Genomic DNA, 17814 nt, shown 5'->3' with positions numbered 1-17814 from the left:
GGATTTCCTGTCATGATCTTTTCAGGTCTACTAGGAAGATAGAAAAAAAAAAAGGTTGCATTTTTCAGTTATACTTTTTTCAATCGAGCCATATGGAGCACTTTAGATCGTCGTGTTGTGTAATATCCAACTCTTCTGATACCATTTGAATTAATGTAGCCAAATTTTGGTGTCCAACTATAACATTTGCATTTGATGAAATGTTTATTTCAATATTTTGCAAGTAAACTAAGTTAAAGCACTTGATAAATAGTTTTTTGACAAAATGGTGCACGCAAATTTTCATCTGAACTGCATAGTTCAAGAAAGTGAGCTGTGATTTGGCGATCCAACTCGATTCAAATGACCCAGATAGATTCCATTTGGTTCAGTTGAAATCCAGCATATCCGCTTGAACCTATTTGATAATTTCATCTCTTCCAAAAGGTATAGCTAAAAATCCCTTATATATATACATATATATCCCAAAATGTATATATATTGTTCGCGAACCCCGACGAAGACCGGTCCATCGGTCGAAACCATTGGAAGTAAGTTTAATTTAAGGTAACCGCCAAGTTGTCTCTTCTCTTCCCTATATATATATAAAGTGTATATTAAAGGGCTCCTTTTTCCCTCTTTCACACATTATTTATATGTAACATACAATAATGCCAAGGAAAATATAGGGCAAGTTTTTAGACCAAATTGTATTGTATTTGCGAAGAAAGAAAAGTGGTGAAAAGATGACTTGCCCTGGACAGGAACCGAATTTGCGAGAGGTCGCAGGTTCGGTATATATATATATATATATATATATATATATATATATATATATATATACACATACATATACACACCTTAAAGGAGAGACAACTTCTTCGACGCACTTGCACTTTCATGTGATTTTTCATACAACCAGCAATCGTTCAATCGCGCAAAAAACGACAGTCAGTTTTAAGCAGCATGTACTAGGACAACACATACCTGTTGGTCATGCATGTACAGTATAACCTCGTTACAACGGACTCGGATACAACGGACATTCGGATACTACGTACCAATTCGCGGCGTTATGCTGATCTCCCTATCTTTTCCATTGATTGAGCTTCGTTTACAACGGACTTGGGTACAACGGACATTCGGATATAATTGACTAAATTGTGACGCCAGCAAGGTGGTCAGGCCTTCTTTACAGCGGACTTTTCTATCACGGACATCCGAGATTCAATTGTTTCCGATTTCAGGCATCTGTAGGCATAGTTGCGGCACGGGAAAAGCACGCCGGCGGTGTCAACACAAGCGGCGGCCATTTCAGGGAGGCCGCGCTTGGCTTGGATTGATCTGGCTGCAGGTGCTGACTTCGACTTCTGTTGCATTTAGCGAGCCATAATTTGCAATGATTGCAATGTTGTCAAAATAGCATAAAGATAAAAGATAAAAAAATCTTAGACTCGTAACGGACAATAGTGACCACTTGCATAAAACTGTGGTCAAAGTGAAAAATAAATAGAAAGCATGCGCTTGGTAGCGGCCCCTCTCGGAATAAAAGGTTTAGTGGCGCTTATGCTCGGCCCGGCACAGGCGCTGCTGGCGCCCTGGCGCCGTGTACTTCGCTTTGTTCAATTGGGGCAGTTGGGGCTGTTTGGCCTCATGGTTTGTCATTGTGTATCCTGTTGGCCTCTGTGCATTGCGGACGTGATCGTGGTGTGATGGAACCGATGGAGCCGAACGCATCAGCCAACGCCATGCGTCAGAAAGCGACGAAGCGCAAGCAGATTTCCCTTAAAGACAAGCTTGATATCATCGAGCAAGTTGAGAAGGGAAAGAAGCAGGTGGACGTCGCCATGGCCTACGGCTTGTCGAAGCAGACGGTTAGCACTATCATCAACGCCAAAGAGGTAGTCTTGGCGAAGAAAGTCTCAGGTGACTTGCAACCCAAGAGGTTCCGGCTCCGCGAAGCTTCATATCCTGACGTTGAAGAGGCCCTGCTATACCCGTTAACGGACTGCTGCTACGAAAACGCGCGGAGCAACTTGCCGTTGTTCTTAACCAAGAACAGTTCCAGTGCAGCGAAGGCTGGCTGAGCGGATTTAAATCTAGGCATGCCATCGCGTTTAAGTGCCTTTCTGGAGAGTCTGCCAGCGTCGACGACACTGTTGTAGCCGACTGGATAGCAGATGTTCTACCTGCACACCTTGAAGGCTACGTACCGCGGGATGTATTCAATGCCGATGAAAGCGGCATTTTTTATAAGTTAAAACCAGGCAAGACTTTTTGTTTTGGCGATGACACATGCCACGGCGGCAAGAAATCTAAGGAGCGCATTAGCGTTCTCTTCTGCTGCAATATGGACGGGAGTGAGAAAGAAAAACTCCTGGTGATAGGGAAGTCGAGAAGACCACGGTGCATGCGCAATATGCACGTTCCCGTAGACTGGCACTCCAACAAAAGTGCTTGGATGACAAAAGATATTTTTAACAAATGGCTACTCGATTTTGACAGCAAGATGGTGAAGCAGAAAAGGAATGTGATACTATTCCTGGACAATTGCTCAAGCCATATGCAGCTTCCCGGGCTTCATGCAACGAAGGTGGCGTACTTTCCACCGAACACAACGTCAAAAGCTCAGCCGATTGACCAAGGTATTGTGCACTCAGTGAAGTCACGGTACCGCTCACGCCTTGCTGAGCGTTTGCTTTTTGACATGCAGCAGAAGCGGGACTCAGTGATCGACCTGAATTTTGCCATGCAGGTGCTGTCAACTGTATGGGCGCAGATTCAGCCATGAATCGTAAAGAATTGCTTTAGGAAAGCAGGTTTCCGAGTTGACAGCGACTGCACAGACTGCTTGCCACAGGAAGACCAACCAGATCCTGGTGTGTGGTCAGCTGTCGAGGAGGCCTTTGGGAGCCAGCAGTTTTCTGATTACGTCACTGCAGATGATAACCTGGTCACTGCAGATGATGACCTGGTCAGCTCAGAGCAGCTGACAGATGAAGAGATTGTAGCCCAAATTCGCCAAGTGCCTAATGCTGAGCAAGAAGAAGAACAAAATGAAGAAGGCAACTCAGGGATTGTCACAGAGGAGGTCACAACTTCTCAGGCGTTGGACTACATTCAAGGGCTCAAAAGCTATTTTGAACAACAGGCCACGACTTCAGATGAAATGAACACACTTGTCATAATGAAGACACGTATAGTGTCTAAAGCTGTCGGCCACACAGTACAGGCAAAGCTGACTAGCTTCTTTCAAAACATTTAATAAATCCGTAATTTGACTATGTTTGTGACTTTCAATTCTCTCCTGTTATAACAGACTCATTACGTGTTTACGTAAATGTCTGTTGTAACAGTACATGGATTGTACAGACTCCTTTTACAACAGACCAAATCCTCTTCACTATGAAAGTCTGTTGTAACGAGGTTATGCTGTAATAGCAATACACGCGACGTTTTTTATGCATCATGGTTACCTCACAACTTTCAGAATGAATACAATGAAGGTGGTAGGCCACCTTCAAAAGTCTTTTTTTTTTTCGCAAAATAAATTTTTAGTGTTTTGTTTTCCTTGCACGCCCAAACATTCACATATATGTTGCAACAAAAACTATCCTCCTAGCGTCATTAGTTTGCGAGTTACAGCAAGTTTTCTATACCCTATGCTCCTATAGCAAAACCGAAACCACATTTCCAACTGTGGTTTCGGTTTTGAAAAATCGCTTTCAAAAGCAAGTGTTGTTTCATCTATATTAATGCTATTCAAAATACTTTATGCATTTTATTGTGACTGTTATATAAGATGATGTCATTAAATGCAACTTTGTGTTTAAAAGTCTTCAATAATCTCTAGCAACAGCCACGAGGGGGACGCACGATGCTCGTCTGAATTTTCGTTGTTTGCCTCTGTCAGGCTACGTCAGGCTTTGTTCTGCATTTGTTACACATGTCAATGCTACTATGGCTGTATCCTTAGGCCACCTGGACCATATTACAACCAGCATGGGAAAGTGCAGAACACAGAAGACAAGGAAGTGCAAGTTGGCTGGAAATTGCTACACGACGACGAGGCTGCCTACTGACACAGACGCCGGTATTTCGGCGACCGTGAAGATGCTTGGGGACATAAACAAGGCGTACCAGGCTCCACTAGAGAATTCTGCACTCCAAAAGAACAGAATAATGGACATTGGTATTCTTTCTTCAGTGTTTTCATGGCTGGCATGTTCCGAATGCATGAACACAACACTAAAGCTTGAGGAACGCTCTCACCAAAGGATATGCTTGGCTTGTGCGGTCGTGTGTACTGACTGTGGGTTCAAGCGCCCATTTTAACCGACAAGAAAGGTGGGTCATGCCAATGAGAACAATTTGCGTCTGGTTTACGTGATGTGCTAGTTAGAAAAAGGGCACGCTGGTGCGAAAACGTTTTCCAATGTGATGAACATGCCTACTCCTCCACTTCACTCCGCCTACGACGAATTGTCATCTCTGCTTTCTGCAGCGGCAGGAGAAGTGGCGTCGAAGTCTATGACTGATGCTGCTGTGGAAGTTCGTCGTGTTGTGGGGAGTGCAGAGTGTGGTGTTTCAGGTGATGGCACGTGGCAGAAGCGTGGCCATTCTTCTTTGAACCGTTGTGTGTCTGTGATTTCTGTTGACACGGGAAAGGTTATTGATGTAGAGGCCCTTTCTAGTTCGTGTAAGTCTTGTAAAACCAAAAGCAAGTTGAGGCAAGATAGTGTTTCGTACCAGGAATGGAAGGCAAACCACACTTACTGTCAAGCAAACCATGAAGGAAGTGCTGGCACTCTGGAGACGGTTGGTCTATACCGAATATTTGAAAGGTCGAAAGGCAAAAGAGATTTCAAGTACCTGCAGTACTACGGCGATGGTGATTCCAAGAGCTATGCCGCTGTCGAAGACATGTATGGAAAGGACAGTGTGCAGAAACTGGAATGTATTGGGCATGTCAAGAAGCGTGTTGGCTGCCGCCTCAGAAAACTGAAGAAGACAGTGCGTGGACTCGTTGGTAAGGGAAAGCTCACTGATGCCCTCATTGACCGCCTGCAAAACTACTATGGCATCGCCATAAGGGCTAATGTGGGCAACCTTTCTGCAATGATAAAGGCTATCCTTGCCAGTCTTTTTTTTTTTTTTTTTTTTTCATTTCAGCTCTACCTACAAGCAGCCGAGACATGGCCTGTGTCCACTTGGACCGAAAAGCTGGTGCGGATACCAAAGGGTCGAAGCACCCGGCCATGGGAAATATGTACACAAAGGAGGGCCTCCAAATGATGTGCTCAACAAAGTTAAAACTGTCTACAGTGATCTGTGCTCTGATGAACTTCTAATGAAGTGCCTTCATGAAAAGACTCAAAATGTTAATGAGTGTTTCAATGGTCTAATATGGCAGCGGGCACCCGAAGAAGTCTACGTAAGCTTGCCTACAGTAATGTTTGCCTTGCATGATGCTGTGGCAAACTTTAATAATGGCAGTGTAAGCACCCTAGATTTTCTGAGTCAAGCTGGCATAGAACCGGGGTACCACACGACGAAAGCTTGCATTGCCAGGGATCACCTGCACATGCAGAATGCTAAACGCAAGTCAGCGGATGGGACACAACAGGCCAGGAAGAAAAGACGAGCAGCCACGCAAACAAAAGGAGGCAATAATGTTTCCGCAGAAGGGCCCAGCTATGAATCTGGTGCATTTTAGGCCTGCATGCGAAAATTGTGACCCTCTTTAAAAGCTCGGAAATCTTTGTTTAACGTTTTTTTGGAAATAACAATTTGCTCAAAATGTTGCGACGCAAACTTTTACCCCGCCGCGGTGGTCTAGTGGCTTAGGTACTCGGCTGCTGACCCGCAGGTCGCGGGTTCAAATCCCGGCTGCGGCGACTGCGTTTCCGATGGAGGCGGAAATGTTGTAGGCCCGTGTACTCAGATTTGGGTGCACGTCAAAGAACCCCAGGTGGTCGAAATTCCCGGAGCCCTCCACTACGGCGTCTCTCATAATCATATGGTGGTTTTGGGACGTTAAACCCCACATGTCAATCAATCAATCAGCGCAAATTTTTATAGCGTATTTCTCAGCGTATACATTGAACTGAAATTTCGCACAATGATTTACAACATATATATCTGTGCAGTGAACTAGAATAAAAGAAATCCATAGAATATTTTTTAGTTTACAGCTGAATTTTCCAACAGGTTCACTCTAAATTGGCTCTTTTCCCCCGTTTTTTTGTTTTTTGGCATTACTTCCTTGATATTCACTGCATAATACTTATTCCAGTTCACTGCATAGCTCCAGCCATTAGTTACACAAATGTCAAAGCTTTACTGAATAAAGCCACCCATTAGTCACTTATCACAGCTGGCGTGTCTAGCACTTTTAATGCTATTTTTGACAAAGATTACCTCCCACCCAATAAATAAATATTCAGTATTTTGCACTGTAAATAGCTGGGTAAATTAAATAAGACATGCTTGTTTTGAGGAAAAAGTTATTTCAATGCTGGCTGCCCTTAAAAAAATGTTTGTTTTTGACTGGCCTACCACCTTAAGTTGATGGCGGCCTCCTCAACAGAAAATATTTTCTCACTAAAGACAGCTCGCAAAAAATTCTGTTTTAAATGTGAAGCAACCCTTGAGGAACCACGGGTATATTCAGAAATTTTTTCTACTTAGCTTCCCACTGAGCACGAGTTCACCGCTTTATTCGTCGCCACTTTGCAAGCATGCCGCCATCGCCTCAAGTTGCTATGAGCAAGGCTGATCATATTTATCGGAAATTAAAGTGGAAACCTTTCTTTGCGCTTCTAGCACAGGAAAACTCAACTATTTAAAAATATTAGTCGCAATGGTGTGATCACAGCTTTGACAGAGCAGCGGTGATAGTAATGCTTTTCGCTGAAAAAAAAAATTATTTTCGTGAAGCAGCACATGCTTTGAACAGTCCATAAAGAGTGTTTTTCGTTCCCATCTATAACTGCATCGGCCAGTCGCAGCATAATAAAAACATGAACAAGTGATATAATATTACAGGGCCCCTGTTCTGCACTAGCCTGCTCTGCCAGTTTTTCTACCACGAAGGTAGATAAACTGGTCCCAGCCTGCCAGTGTGCCAACCATTGTCGTGGCATGTGAACATTGTTAATATCTGTGAATATACATTTCCTTGTAAGATTATCGGTGGAGGTGCTGGGTACGCCTAACTGTTTCTCCCGGCAAACCAACACGGAACTTCAGAACGGTTGCCATCTTTTTTCCTGCAATAGCTCAACAGGCTAACCTACATAAGCAACAGCAGCCGCAGCAGCAGCAGCAGCAGCAGCTGCTGCCTGCTCTAATTCTCCTGCCTCCACAAGACCCCAGAACCTTCTCGGGCGCCGGCAAGGACAAGGTGAATGTCGAAGATTTGATCGCATTGTATAGCGCGTGAGAAAATACTATATGTGGGAACCCACGTTGATGCTGGCCATTGTTGTATTTTACTTGCGGGTTGCGGCACTCATCGGGTATGAGATGCATGAGTCGGGGTCGACCAGCTGGGACATTTGCAAACTGAAGCTTGTCAAGTTGTTCAGCAGGCCATTTGGGCGTCAGCAGGCCTCGAGGAAAGACCTTGAATGCCGCGTGCAGATATCGACGGTATCGTATATGTGTCTTATATACAAGACCTACTGGGCCTCTGTTGTAAGGTTGATGAGAACATGTGCGAAACTGACACAATCGCCCACATATTATAGGGAATTGCCGACGATGCCCTTAATCTGTTGATCATTAAAGGTTGCGACACAGTCGATGCCGTTGTGAAAGAATGTCAGCGCTTCGAGCACGCCTAGAGCTGTCTCATCAGTTGCCAGTATACGCGTCTGCCTAATACTGCAGCCACATAGACCTGCAAAGACTGCCCCAAGTTCACGCAAGCTACATCATCGGACAGTGTCACCCGAATCCCCTGCCGCGAACTGGAAGCAATGGCTCTTGCAGCCGACGGCCCTCAAGACAATGCATTCACCGTCTCCCTCATCCAAGCCGTCGTTCGCCAAGAAATAGCAAATTTCGGCATCACACCTGTTTGCACTGTTCGTACTACCGAGAGTGTGGCTTCAGTTAACCAGATCCCGGTGAACCCTTCACGCTACCCTTCCCGCTACCAGAACCCTGCTTAATAGAGGACGTCAGACGATCGACCGATCTGCTTCTACTGCTCTCGCACATGACACATTGCGTGCTACTGTCACAATCATTGGGCGTCCAATTCATCCTGGAACACTGGGACATGGCGTCGCTTGGAGGCAACTTTCGCCCGTTTTCTACATAAGATCCCCAGCCTGCTGCTACTAACGTTCAGGGCCGAAGGTTCAGCCGGTCACCATCACCCCAAGGCTGCTAATCTCTCTCGCCAATGACTCTTCGATCCAGGTCTCCTGCACGACCTAGGCCCTCAACCTCGGGAATCTAGAACATGTTGCTCCCCGAGGTGACTCTGCATAAACGACCCGGTCTGAAAATCTGTTGACGATTCCTACATGTGGTAATATTTTGGACTTTTTGGTGGATGACGTAACAGTTACATCCCTCATAGACACATGCACAAATTTCAGTCATGAGCACTGCTCTCTGTAGTAAACTGTGCAAAGTGATCATGCTTCCTAAGTGTGCAGTAATGCTTGCTGATGGGAGCACATCTACTTCTCGGCATGTGTACCTCTCGCGTATGTATTGCTGGCCGTCAGACCGTCGTATTATTCACCGTGCTTGAGCAGTGCCCACATGATGTGACTCTCGGTCTCAACTTTCTGCGCACTCTGCCCTTATCGAATGTGCACCTCTCGCGTATGTATTGCTGGCCGTCGGACCGTCGTATTATTCACCGTGCTTGAGCAGTGCCCACATGATGTGACTCTCGGTTTCAACTTTCTGCGCACTCTGCCCTTATCGACAGCTTGACAAGCAGTTCTTCGGCTGGAACTACCTTTTGACGCCGCCGTCGCCTGTGATGCTTAAAGCCACCTTTGTGCAACCGAGTTCCTGCATCTTCCGCCGCAAGCCGAGATTTGCGTGCAGCGCATGTGTGATTGGCGTGTTCGCGATGGCGAATGTCGTTTCACCCATTACAGACGTGTTAAAGCATTCCATTGCTGTCTCGCACACGGTGGTGAGAGTACAGACCTATTTGTCTCTTTTGAACTTTGGTTTCACCGTGCACGTGCTGCCTGCTGGTATTAAACAAGGCGTCGTGTCGTCGTTGCAAGAGTGTGATATCTCTGAACTGCCAGCTGCGCAGCCTAGTCCGCACGTCAACTTGCTCACTGCTGCCAACCTTTCAAGCATTGACAATGCCAAAATGATAGCCCCAGATCTTTCCTCCTCCGAAGCTCAAGACCTCCACAGTCTCTTGACATTCTATGCGGACATATTCGATCTTGACAACCACCCTTTAGGCCAGACATCAGTTGTGACCCATCATATCAACACTGGTGATGCCAACCCAATACATTGCCGCCCTTACCCTGTCTTTGCTGCCGAACGCTCTGTCATCCAGAAAGAGGTCGAGAAAATGCTCGCCAAAGGCGTCGTCCAACACTCATCTAGCCCATGGGCATCCTTGGTCATGCTTGGCAAGAAGGACAATACGTGGCGGTTTTACGTCGTCTATAGACATCTCAACAAGGTCACTAAGAAGGATGTTTACTCCTTACCAAGAATAGGTGACGCCCTTGATTGCCTTCATTTCGCCAAGTTTTTCTCGTTCATTGACCTTTCATCTGGTTATTGGCAAATCGCTGTTGACCCACGGGACCTGAAGAAAACAGTATTTGTAACCCCACGATGGGTTATACCAATTTAAAGTAATGTTGTTTGGGCTTTGCAATGTGCCAGCCACCTTTGAGCGTATGATGGATTCCCTTCTGGTGCAGCTTAAAATGGTCTACTTGCGTGTGCTACTTAGATAATATTCTTTTTTCACCGATCTTTGGGAGCCATCTTAAGGGACTGTCCAATATTCTCCAACTGAACTCTTCCAAATACCGTTGCTGTTCCTAAATAACTGTAACTGGTCACCTCGTTAACGTTAAATAACTGTAACTGGTCACCTCGTTAACGTTTCTGAGGTACAGCCCGATCCGGACAAAATTCGCACAGTGACACAATTTCTCATACCCTCTTCTGCTAAGGATGTCCGGAGCTTCCTTGGTTTGTGCTCTTATTTCCATCGCTTTGTCCGGAATTAGGTCGATATTTTGCGGCCTCTTATCGAGCTTCTCAAAAAAAAGGACCCTCTAAGGATTTCGCCTCAAAGTGCTGCATTTTTGGCGCTCATTGCAGCCCTCACGACTACGCCAATATTAGCCCACTTCGATTACACTGCACCGACTGAAGTTCGCACTGATGCGAGTGGTCACAGAATTGGTGCTGTTTGCCTTTGCCAGCCGCCTTTTGTCCCTTGCCGAGAAGGACTATTCCATCACTGAAAGAGAGTGTCTTGCTCTTGTTTGGGCTGTCGCTAAATTTCGCTCGTACCTGTTCAGCCGCAGTTTTACTGTTGTAACTGATCATGCGCTCTGCCGGCTTTCGTCGCTCAAGTATCCCGTGGGACGTCTCGGTCGTTGGTCTCTCTTCCTCCAAGAATACACCTCCTCAGTCGTGTATAACACTGGTCACCTCCATCAGGACGCCGACTGCCTGTCATGGTATTCAGTGAATCTGCCAGACGCCACAGAGAGAGCTACTGAGGCTTGCGACTTATCAATACCAGACTTTCTTGATATCGCTTCTGAGCAACGCTGCGACCCGGACTTACTTCCCATCATAGAAAGCCTGAGTTCCGCTACTCTACCCACTTCTCGGAACTTGTATTTCCTTCATGAAGGGGTTTTCTGCCGCCACAACATGCGCCCTAATGATACTGACCGCCTTCTCGTCGTGCCTTCCCATTTGCATGTAGATGTTCTCTGACAGCTTCATGAACCTGCCGCCGGTCATCTGGGAGGCAGCCGCACTAATGATCACGTGCGATGCTGTTTTTTTTTTGCTATGCTTACATCATTCTGTGCAAAAGTATGTCGCCAGCTGCAACCTTTGTCAATGTCGAAAACGACCAACAACGCTTCCAGCTGGCCTCCTCCACCCTATTGAGATCCCTGCTGAATCATTCTACCGCATAGGACTCGACCTTCTCGGGCCATTTCCCACTTCTGCCTCTGGGAACAAACGGGTTACCGTGGTGACCAACTACGCGACATGTTACGTGATCACCCACCTTTCCCAACCAGCTGCGCTACCGATGTCGCCGACTTTCTACTGCATGACATCATTTTGCATAGCGGTGCTTCTCAACAGCTTGTTACTGACCAAGGCCGATACTTTTTCTCTCATGTCGTCCAGGATATCGTATGCTCCTGTTCCACGAACCATAAATTTAGAACGGCATACTATCCGCAAACTAATAGACTTGCAGAGCACCTGAATAGCACTATCACTGACATGTTGTCGATGTATGTTTCTCCAGAACACTGTGACTGGGACACAAGGTCACCCCACGTCACCTTCACTTACAACTCCTCCAGACATGACCCCGCAGGCTATTCCCCGTTCTACCTTCTTTATGGACGTGAACCCTCTCTGCCTCTTGATACACTCCTGCCCGCTGGTTCAAGCTCCCCTGTCACATACGTCTGCGATGCCATAGAGCGAGCCGGCACAGCGCGACTGATTGCACGAGAATGGCTCATACTTTTTGAAGCCTCTAAGAAAGATAGATATGATCGCCACCATGAAGTTTCGCATACACCCGGTTCTCTGTACTCTTCTGGACCCCATGTCATCACATCGGCCTCTCTGAAAAGCTTCTATTTTGCTATGATGGACCATACAAAGTCCTGCGCAAGGTCACTGACCTCACCTACGGGATACATCGAGTCATGCAGCGCACTCAATGCCACCACCATCTACTGTTGTCTACGTCACAAGACTGAAGCTTTATGTGTCACCCAACACTCCGCTTCCGTGACAAGCGCCGGGTCAGCGCTTTAACGCCATTGGGTAGTGCCACAAGGCAGTAGTGGGATTGGGGCATAAAGCGGTAGAAAGTCTCTGCCTGGAAGAAAAGACAACGAAGTGGATAGATACTGGTCCCAGTCCGCCAGTGTGCCAGCTGTTGTCGCCGCGTGTAAACATTGTAAATATCCGTAAATATACGTTTCCTTGTACGAATATCGATTTATAACGCGATGGCAGAAATGTTTCGCAGAAATTTCGATGCCTGCGTCAGCGTTGTTGGTCGTGAGCGAAAATTCTCATGTGTGATCAAAAAACTGAGAACGATGCAAATGAAATCAAATAAATGATAAAAAAATCTGGAGCAGAGTGGGGCCGAACCAGGGTTGTTAGGGTGAGAGTGGGGATTAAACCCAGGTCGTTTGCACCGCAAGCTAATGTTCTACCACCTGGTCACACCTCCTCTGCTTGTGAAAACAGTGGAAAAAAAAAAAACTTATTCTGCTGGAAAGTACAGTGGAAGTAGTTTTCATGCTTCACAAACACATGCGTCCTGTATATATATTCTGTTGCGGACTGGGGTACGGCAAACTTTGTTTAAGTAAACTTCAGATATTGCTCGTAAGAATAAGTTCCTCTGTAAACACGTAGCTACATTGGCACTTCGACTTTCACCCTATCCACCCTCACCCCGGTTTCTGGCAAAATGGAGAAGCTGTGCTTCTGATGTGGATTCTGGCAAGCTGTAGCCATATGTTTCACCCCCACCCTGAAGTGGCAGTTGCATTGCACGTCATTAAAGATGTGTACTCGTAGGTTTAAAGAGGCCCTGTGGAGTTTTTGTCTGCATTTTACAGCGCTTGAAGTGTGTGCAGTAGTGAATGTTGAGATACGGGTGCAACAAGTATGATTAAAATTGGTGCGCAGTAAAGGAAGTTATCAGCCTTCAGGGGATAAAAGAAAAAAAAGTTCCCTTTCGCATTTCGCTCTCCCACTGATGTTGGAGGCCACTTCCAATCATAGAGCCTCTTACAGAGACACACCTGAAGACTCGTCTCTTGGTGGCAATTGTGTTTTGCCCTTAGCACTGATCTCAAATTCTTCTGAAGATTTAACGTTTAAAAACATGAAGCCTTTGGTACAAGAATGGCTTGGTATCTTTATTCTTTTGTAGTGTGCAAGGAAAGGATCCAGCGAACTTCCAGCAGCTGTCGTGGGGCACACGGAAGCCACGCCGACACAAGCCCAGGGCACATTCAACGTCATTGGAAAAGATTGGGGAACCCGGCTTTGGAAAGCAAGAGGTCCACGTTACCGCTGCTTCTGGGTCCCATTTGGCAGAGAAGGGGCCCGCCACAGCAGTCAATACACACACACTCGTTGTCGAGTGTGGCACCGTGAAAGCTCCAGATGGTGAAGGTGCAGCCACCACTGCCATAGAGTCATTTAGGGTAGACAAGCAGTACCTGCCAGAGCCCACTGAGGACTGTGCCATGCGGGATGACTATACCGGACCTGCCAAACCCCAAACACAGGTGGGGTGTCTACAGTAAGGTTGTGACTGGTGGCTCCTTTCTGCCAAATTGGCGAAAATAAGAAGCCCATGGCGACCTAAATGTTTTGCATGGCAACAATACAAATTTTCGGCAATTTTCGGCTCAAGTCTCGGCTGAGTTATGCTCAGTCTTCAAAACGAGTGGATGACATTTTTTATTTTTCTTAGTTTCTCATCTACGAATACAAGCACACTTTACGAGTGATTCAGTACTTTTGCCCTGTTTCTCATATCTCCTCAATTCAGCTAGATTTTGGGGATACTGGTACATCTGCTAGTAAACCTCTAGAAATTTATGTCAGCAGACTGCTTCATATGCCGCAAGGTGGTGAAGTTCTACCAAGTTTCTCAGCTGCTTAAAGAGCATTAAGCTTATTTGAAGTTCCACTTCTGAAGCGGCTAGGTAGTGGTTAGGCTGTATGTTCTGACCACAGCTGCAGCTGTCCTGAATAGCTGGTTGACTTTTTCACAGTTGTAGTACCTCCTAATTCACCAGGTATTGTTTTTGTTGACATACTTTTCGGTTCAGCTATGAAGTCTGCTTCTTTAGGCAGCTTTTGGAAACTGCACTGAGGTAAAGGTGTAGCGTAAGCATTATCGCACACATTATGCTTAAGTGGGTGATGCGACTGGCATTGAAAAACAGCAATTTAACTTGGGGTTTGACAATGTTAACAAGTAACATTTATTACTAGGCAGATCACACATATGTAGAGTGGCTACTTTTTTTGCGCTAAATTTAAACCTACAATGTTAATTTACAGTTCTATTGCACAATTTCGTGTGATGCAGTGAAAGCTTGTTAACTTGACCCTCTTTAAAGAATTTGATCATTCAGACACACTCCGGTCTCAACATATATAATGATTAATGATGCCAATCATGATTAACTAAATGATATTTCACCACAATTCGGTTAGTTTGGATGAGCCTAGAAGGGTACCAAGTGCAAAGAGGTGCAAAAACGCGCAATACAAAGTAGCGAAAATGACATTCACGAACAATCAAGATCACTATTAGCCCTAATAATAATAGCTTGGGTTTGACATTCCAAAATCAAGATGTGATTATGAGAAATGCTGTTGTGAAAGACTCCAGCAGTTTTGACCCCCTGTGTCGAAATCGCTGAGCTTTCACTATGTTTTTGAAAATGCGCACCTGAATCTAAGTACACCTGCCTCAAGCATTTTCCCCTGGATCGAAAATGACATTTGATCCTGCGGCCTTCAGGTCAGTGGTGCCATGAGCCTTCAGAAATGTGTTGTCTCCATCCACAATCTTGAAAAAATTGCGATGTTGGCAGCCAAAACTTCAGCCGATGCGGCAAACTTTTTTCATTTTCATTCATACACGGTTAAAGTGAACTTTGCATTTGCTTTTTTTTTATTGCACTCGTAGCCGCTAACTTTAGAGCTGCAACAAGCAGTAGTTTCATTTTGACAGTTTTTCTTCACAACTCCATAGCCACCCTCCATGATAGTAATGGTACATTAGGAATCCAGGGGGACAATGTTTTACATATTCTATGATCGAGCTCATGTAACGTCTTACTTGTAGTTAATTTTGCAGTAAATGGAAGCAGAATGTGCTTGAGTAGACGTGTAAGGAAACCATGGGTGACCTGGCTTTCACTAAACATATTCCGTAGCTCTAATGTTGCTTTTGGCTATACAGATCAATCAGTCAATGGTGATCAAGATTATGATAGTAAACTCGCTAGGTGAGCCTACGCTATTTCACTGCTTCATGATCTCTGGCTTATGAAATGCACAGCGGTCTTTAGCAAGAGTTTTATGCTGGTGTACCCCATTGTTTCAAAGGTTCACTATGTTTCTGAATGTGTGAAGCAGCTGAAACATCCACACTGTTAGGTAGTAAACTCGCTAGGTGAGCCTACGCTATTTCACTGCTTCATGATCTCTGGCTTATGAAATGCACAGCGGTCTGCAGCAAGAGTTTTATGCTGGTGTACCCCATTGTTTAAAAGGTTCACTATGTTTCTGAATGTGTGAAGCAGCTGAAACATCCACACTGTTAGGCTGTTTTCACTAATATTGTACGTTGTTATGCAGGACAAGCAGTGCCATTCCCTCGCAAGTAATACCTCACAAGGTTCACCGACAGGGAAGCCTGTGACAAAAATTGGTTCGAGCTTTGAAGACCTGCGCTATTACAAGATCCCAAAGATAAAACAACAGGTGCCATCAACTAAGGTGCGTTGATTTTGTAGTAACAGTCAAGCTGCGATGCGTAAGGCATTTCAATATCTTACTTAAAAGTAAGAGGTAGTGCTATACATGGTTCATTGTTTGGTTTATTTAAAGCCGCTAGGAGTGTCGCACATAAGTAGCCACCAACATACGATGTCTAGTTGGAAATCAATGTGACGTTGGCCTTTTACTTGTGGAAATATTCTCGGAGAAGGGGACAAATGCCTCTTATGCCTTGAGGAGGAAGAGTTGCCCTGCCTTTGCTGTCATATCATCTCTGTTGCTACGAGATAGAGGTATGAGGGATATGGCACGAAGCAGCCTTGGAAGTACTCGATTCCGTCAAGTTAGTTAAAAGAGACTTATATTTACACGTATGAGGCCATTGAGACCCTGCTCCCTACTCGCTCTGAGGACCCTGTTTCTTCTTTTGTGCTTGCTGCCACTTCTTCTTTATCGTCTGGTAATTCGCCAGCACTCCCGATAGAATTATTGGAGGGATTAGGCTGCTAAGGTCTGCTGCATGAAGGCATTGAAGGGACTGTAAGGCAAAACACGTTCTTACTGACTGACAATGGTGGTTTAATACAATTGACCTTTATGGGTGCAGTTGGGAGGTCCTTTAGCGGTGCGACAGCTTATACTGCATGCAACTAGTCAAAATGTTAGTGAAAGTGTGCCAAGGTTACTTCTAACCACCAACATTGCTGCGCATGTGTTTTTCTTTTTATTCAGCCCACATGCTCTGAAGAGCTGTCGACGTGCCCAACTTTTGGGTGCCGAGCTGACAGGGTCTCTTGCACATCTGCCCAAGACGACTTAAAGGTTAAAGCCATCTGCTTTGTTTACTTCTCAATTAATGTATTAACCTTCTCTTCAGACCCCTCTGAATGCTTTTTGAACCTAAAGTGTCTTGCGCTGACTCCAGAATTAGAAGCAATCCAAGCTTTCTGCATATAACCTGTCCTTGCACTTTCTGTAAAAAGCCCACATTTAATCTAGTGACAATGGCATGTGACATCGTCGTGTGATATCATGCTATTTAATTTTAACGTGACATAGTGACACTGTCATGTGATTCCTTGCATTCAATTCAACAGTCAATTTTCGTGCTTGATGAGGCACCTAAAACTTGTTGACACACTACTCCCGCGAAGCTTGCAGTGAAGTGTGGGGATGGGTAGCACGTGTTTTGAAAACAGTATTGGCTACGGACTTGCCATGGCCTCTCCAAACCGGGAATCGAGGGTCACGTGACTGAGTTCACATGTCAGAAGATCTTTTTGACCTATCATCGGAGTCCACCATTCAGCATTTTTAGCGATCACTATTTCTATTATTTTGCAGTACAATACTCATATGCTGGAAATTACCTATTTGTAGCACTCATCAAACAGCATCAACTTAACTTGATGAGGGTCAGGGGACTACTCGACGGCTTTACGAAGTGCCTCAAAAATAACTCGTATTTTTCCTCAGCACAGGGGTTTTAATATGCAACTGCACAACAGCCATGAGCGCAATTCATGGGTCTTAGGGCCCATAGTTAAAGGCCAACTTTCAGGCCTAACCTTATGCACACAATTTTCGAGGGACAACAGATTTGCTGTTGCCATGGCTGTCATGATGGACCGTTCGTCGCCACCCCGTCGCAGGTTTCTGGAAAACTAGAAAAATTGGCCCACAAAAGATCACGTTGATTTTTGTAACGTGGTAGCACCCCCGATTCTCGCTTCGGCTGCAATTTGCTCATAATGCTTGTTATCTTGTGTACTTCGAGGAATGCAAGATGTAGGCTACCATTACACGTAGGCTACCATTTCTACGGTAACTTCTAATGTGGACAGGGAGGCGGTGGCCATAGTTTGTCGGTTATATTTTTTATTGATGCTTTGTTTTGAAGCTTCGGTGGTTGCTTCCTGCAATGTTGGTTATTTGCTGCAATGTCAATGGCGGCAGCGTTGTTGTTACGAAGTTGGCAAAGTGCATCATAGGATTGTAGCGCATGCTTCTAAGTGACCCTAGAGGTCACAGCAGATACCATTGTTGCGGTTAAACGGT

General features: G+C 45.4%; 1 protein-coding gene across 4 annotated transcripts in view; it reads left to right on the top strand.

Annotated features, from left to right (window-relative positions):
* Positions 1–17814, top strand: part of LOC119184640 (uncharacterized) — a 91853-nt gene that overhangs the window by 31422 nt on the left and 42617 nt on the right. For 2 of the 4 annotated variants that reach the window (XM_075890472.1, XM_075890474.1), the window contains exons 2-4: positions 13163–13523; positions 15616–15756; positions 16489–16578. In XM_075890472.1, coding sequence (XP_075746587.1) covers positions 13163–13523; positions 15616–15756; positions 16489–16578 — 592 coding nt within the window. The remainder of the gene's footprint in view (positions 1–13162; positions 13524–15615; positions 15757–16488; positions 16579–17814) is intronic. The other 2 variants (XM_075890473.1, XM_075890475.1) reach the window with 2 other exon arrangements.

This window comes from Rhipicephalus microplus, chromosome 3 (assembly GCF_043290135.1).
Source record: "Rhipicephalus microplus isolate Deutch F79 chromosome 3, USDA_Rmic, whole genome shotgun sequence".
Lineage (NCBI taxonomy): Eukaryota > Metazoa > Arthropoda > Arachnida > Ixodida > Ixodidae > Rhipicephalus > Rhipicephalus microplus.
Note: the sequence above shows the minus strand (reverse complement) of the source record. Positions and strands in the feature narration are given on the sequence as shown.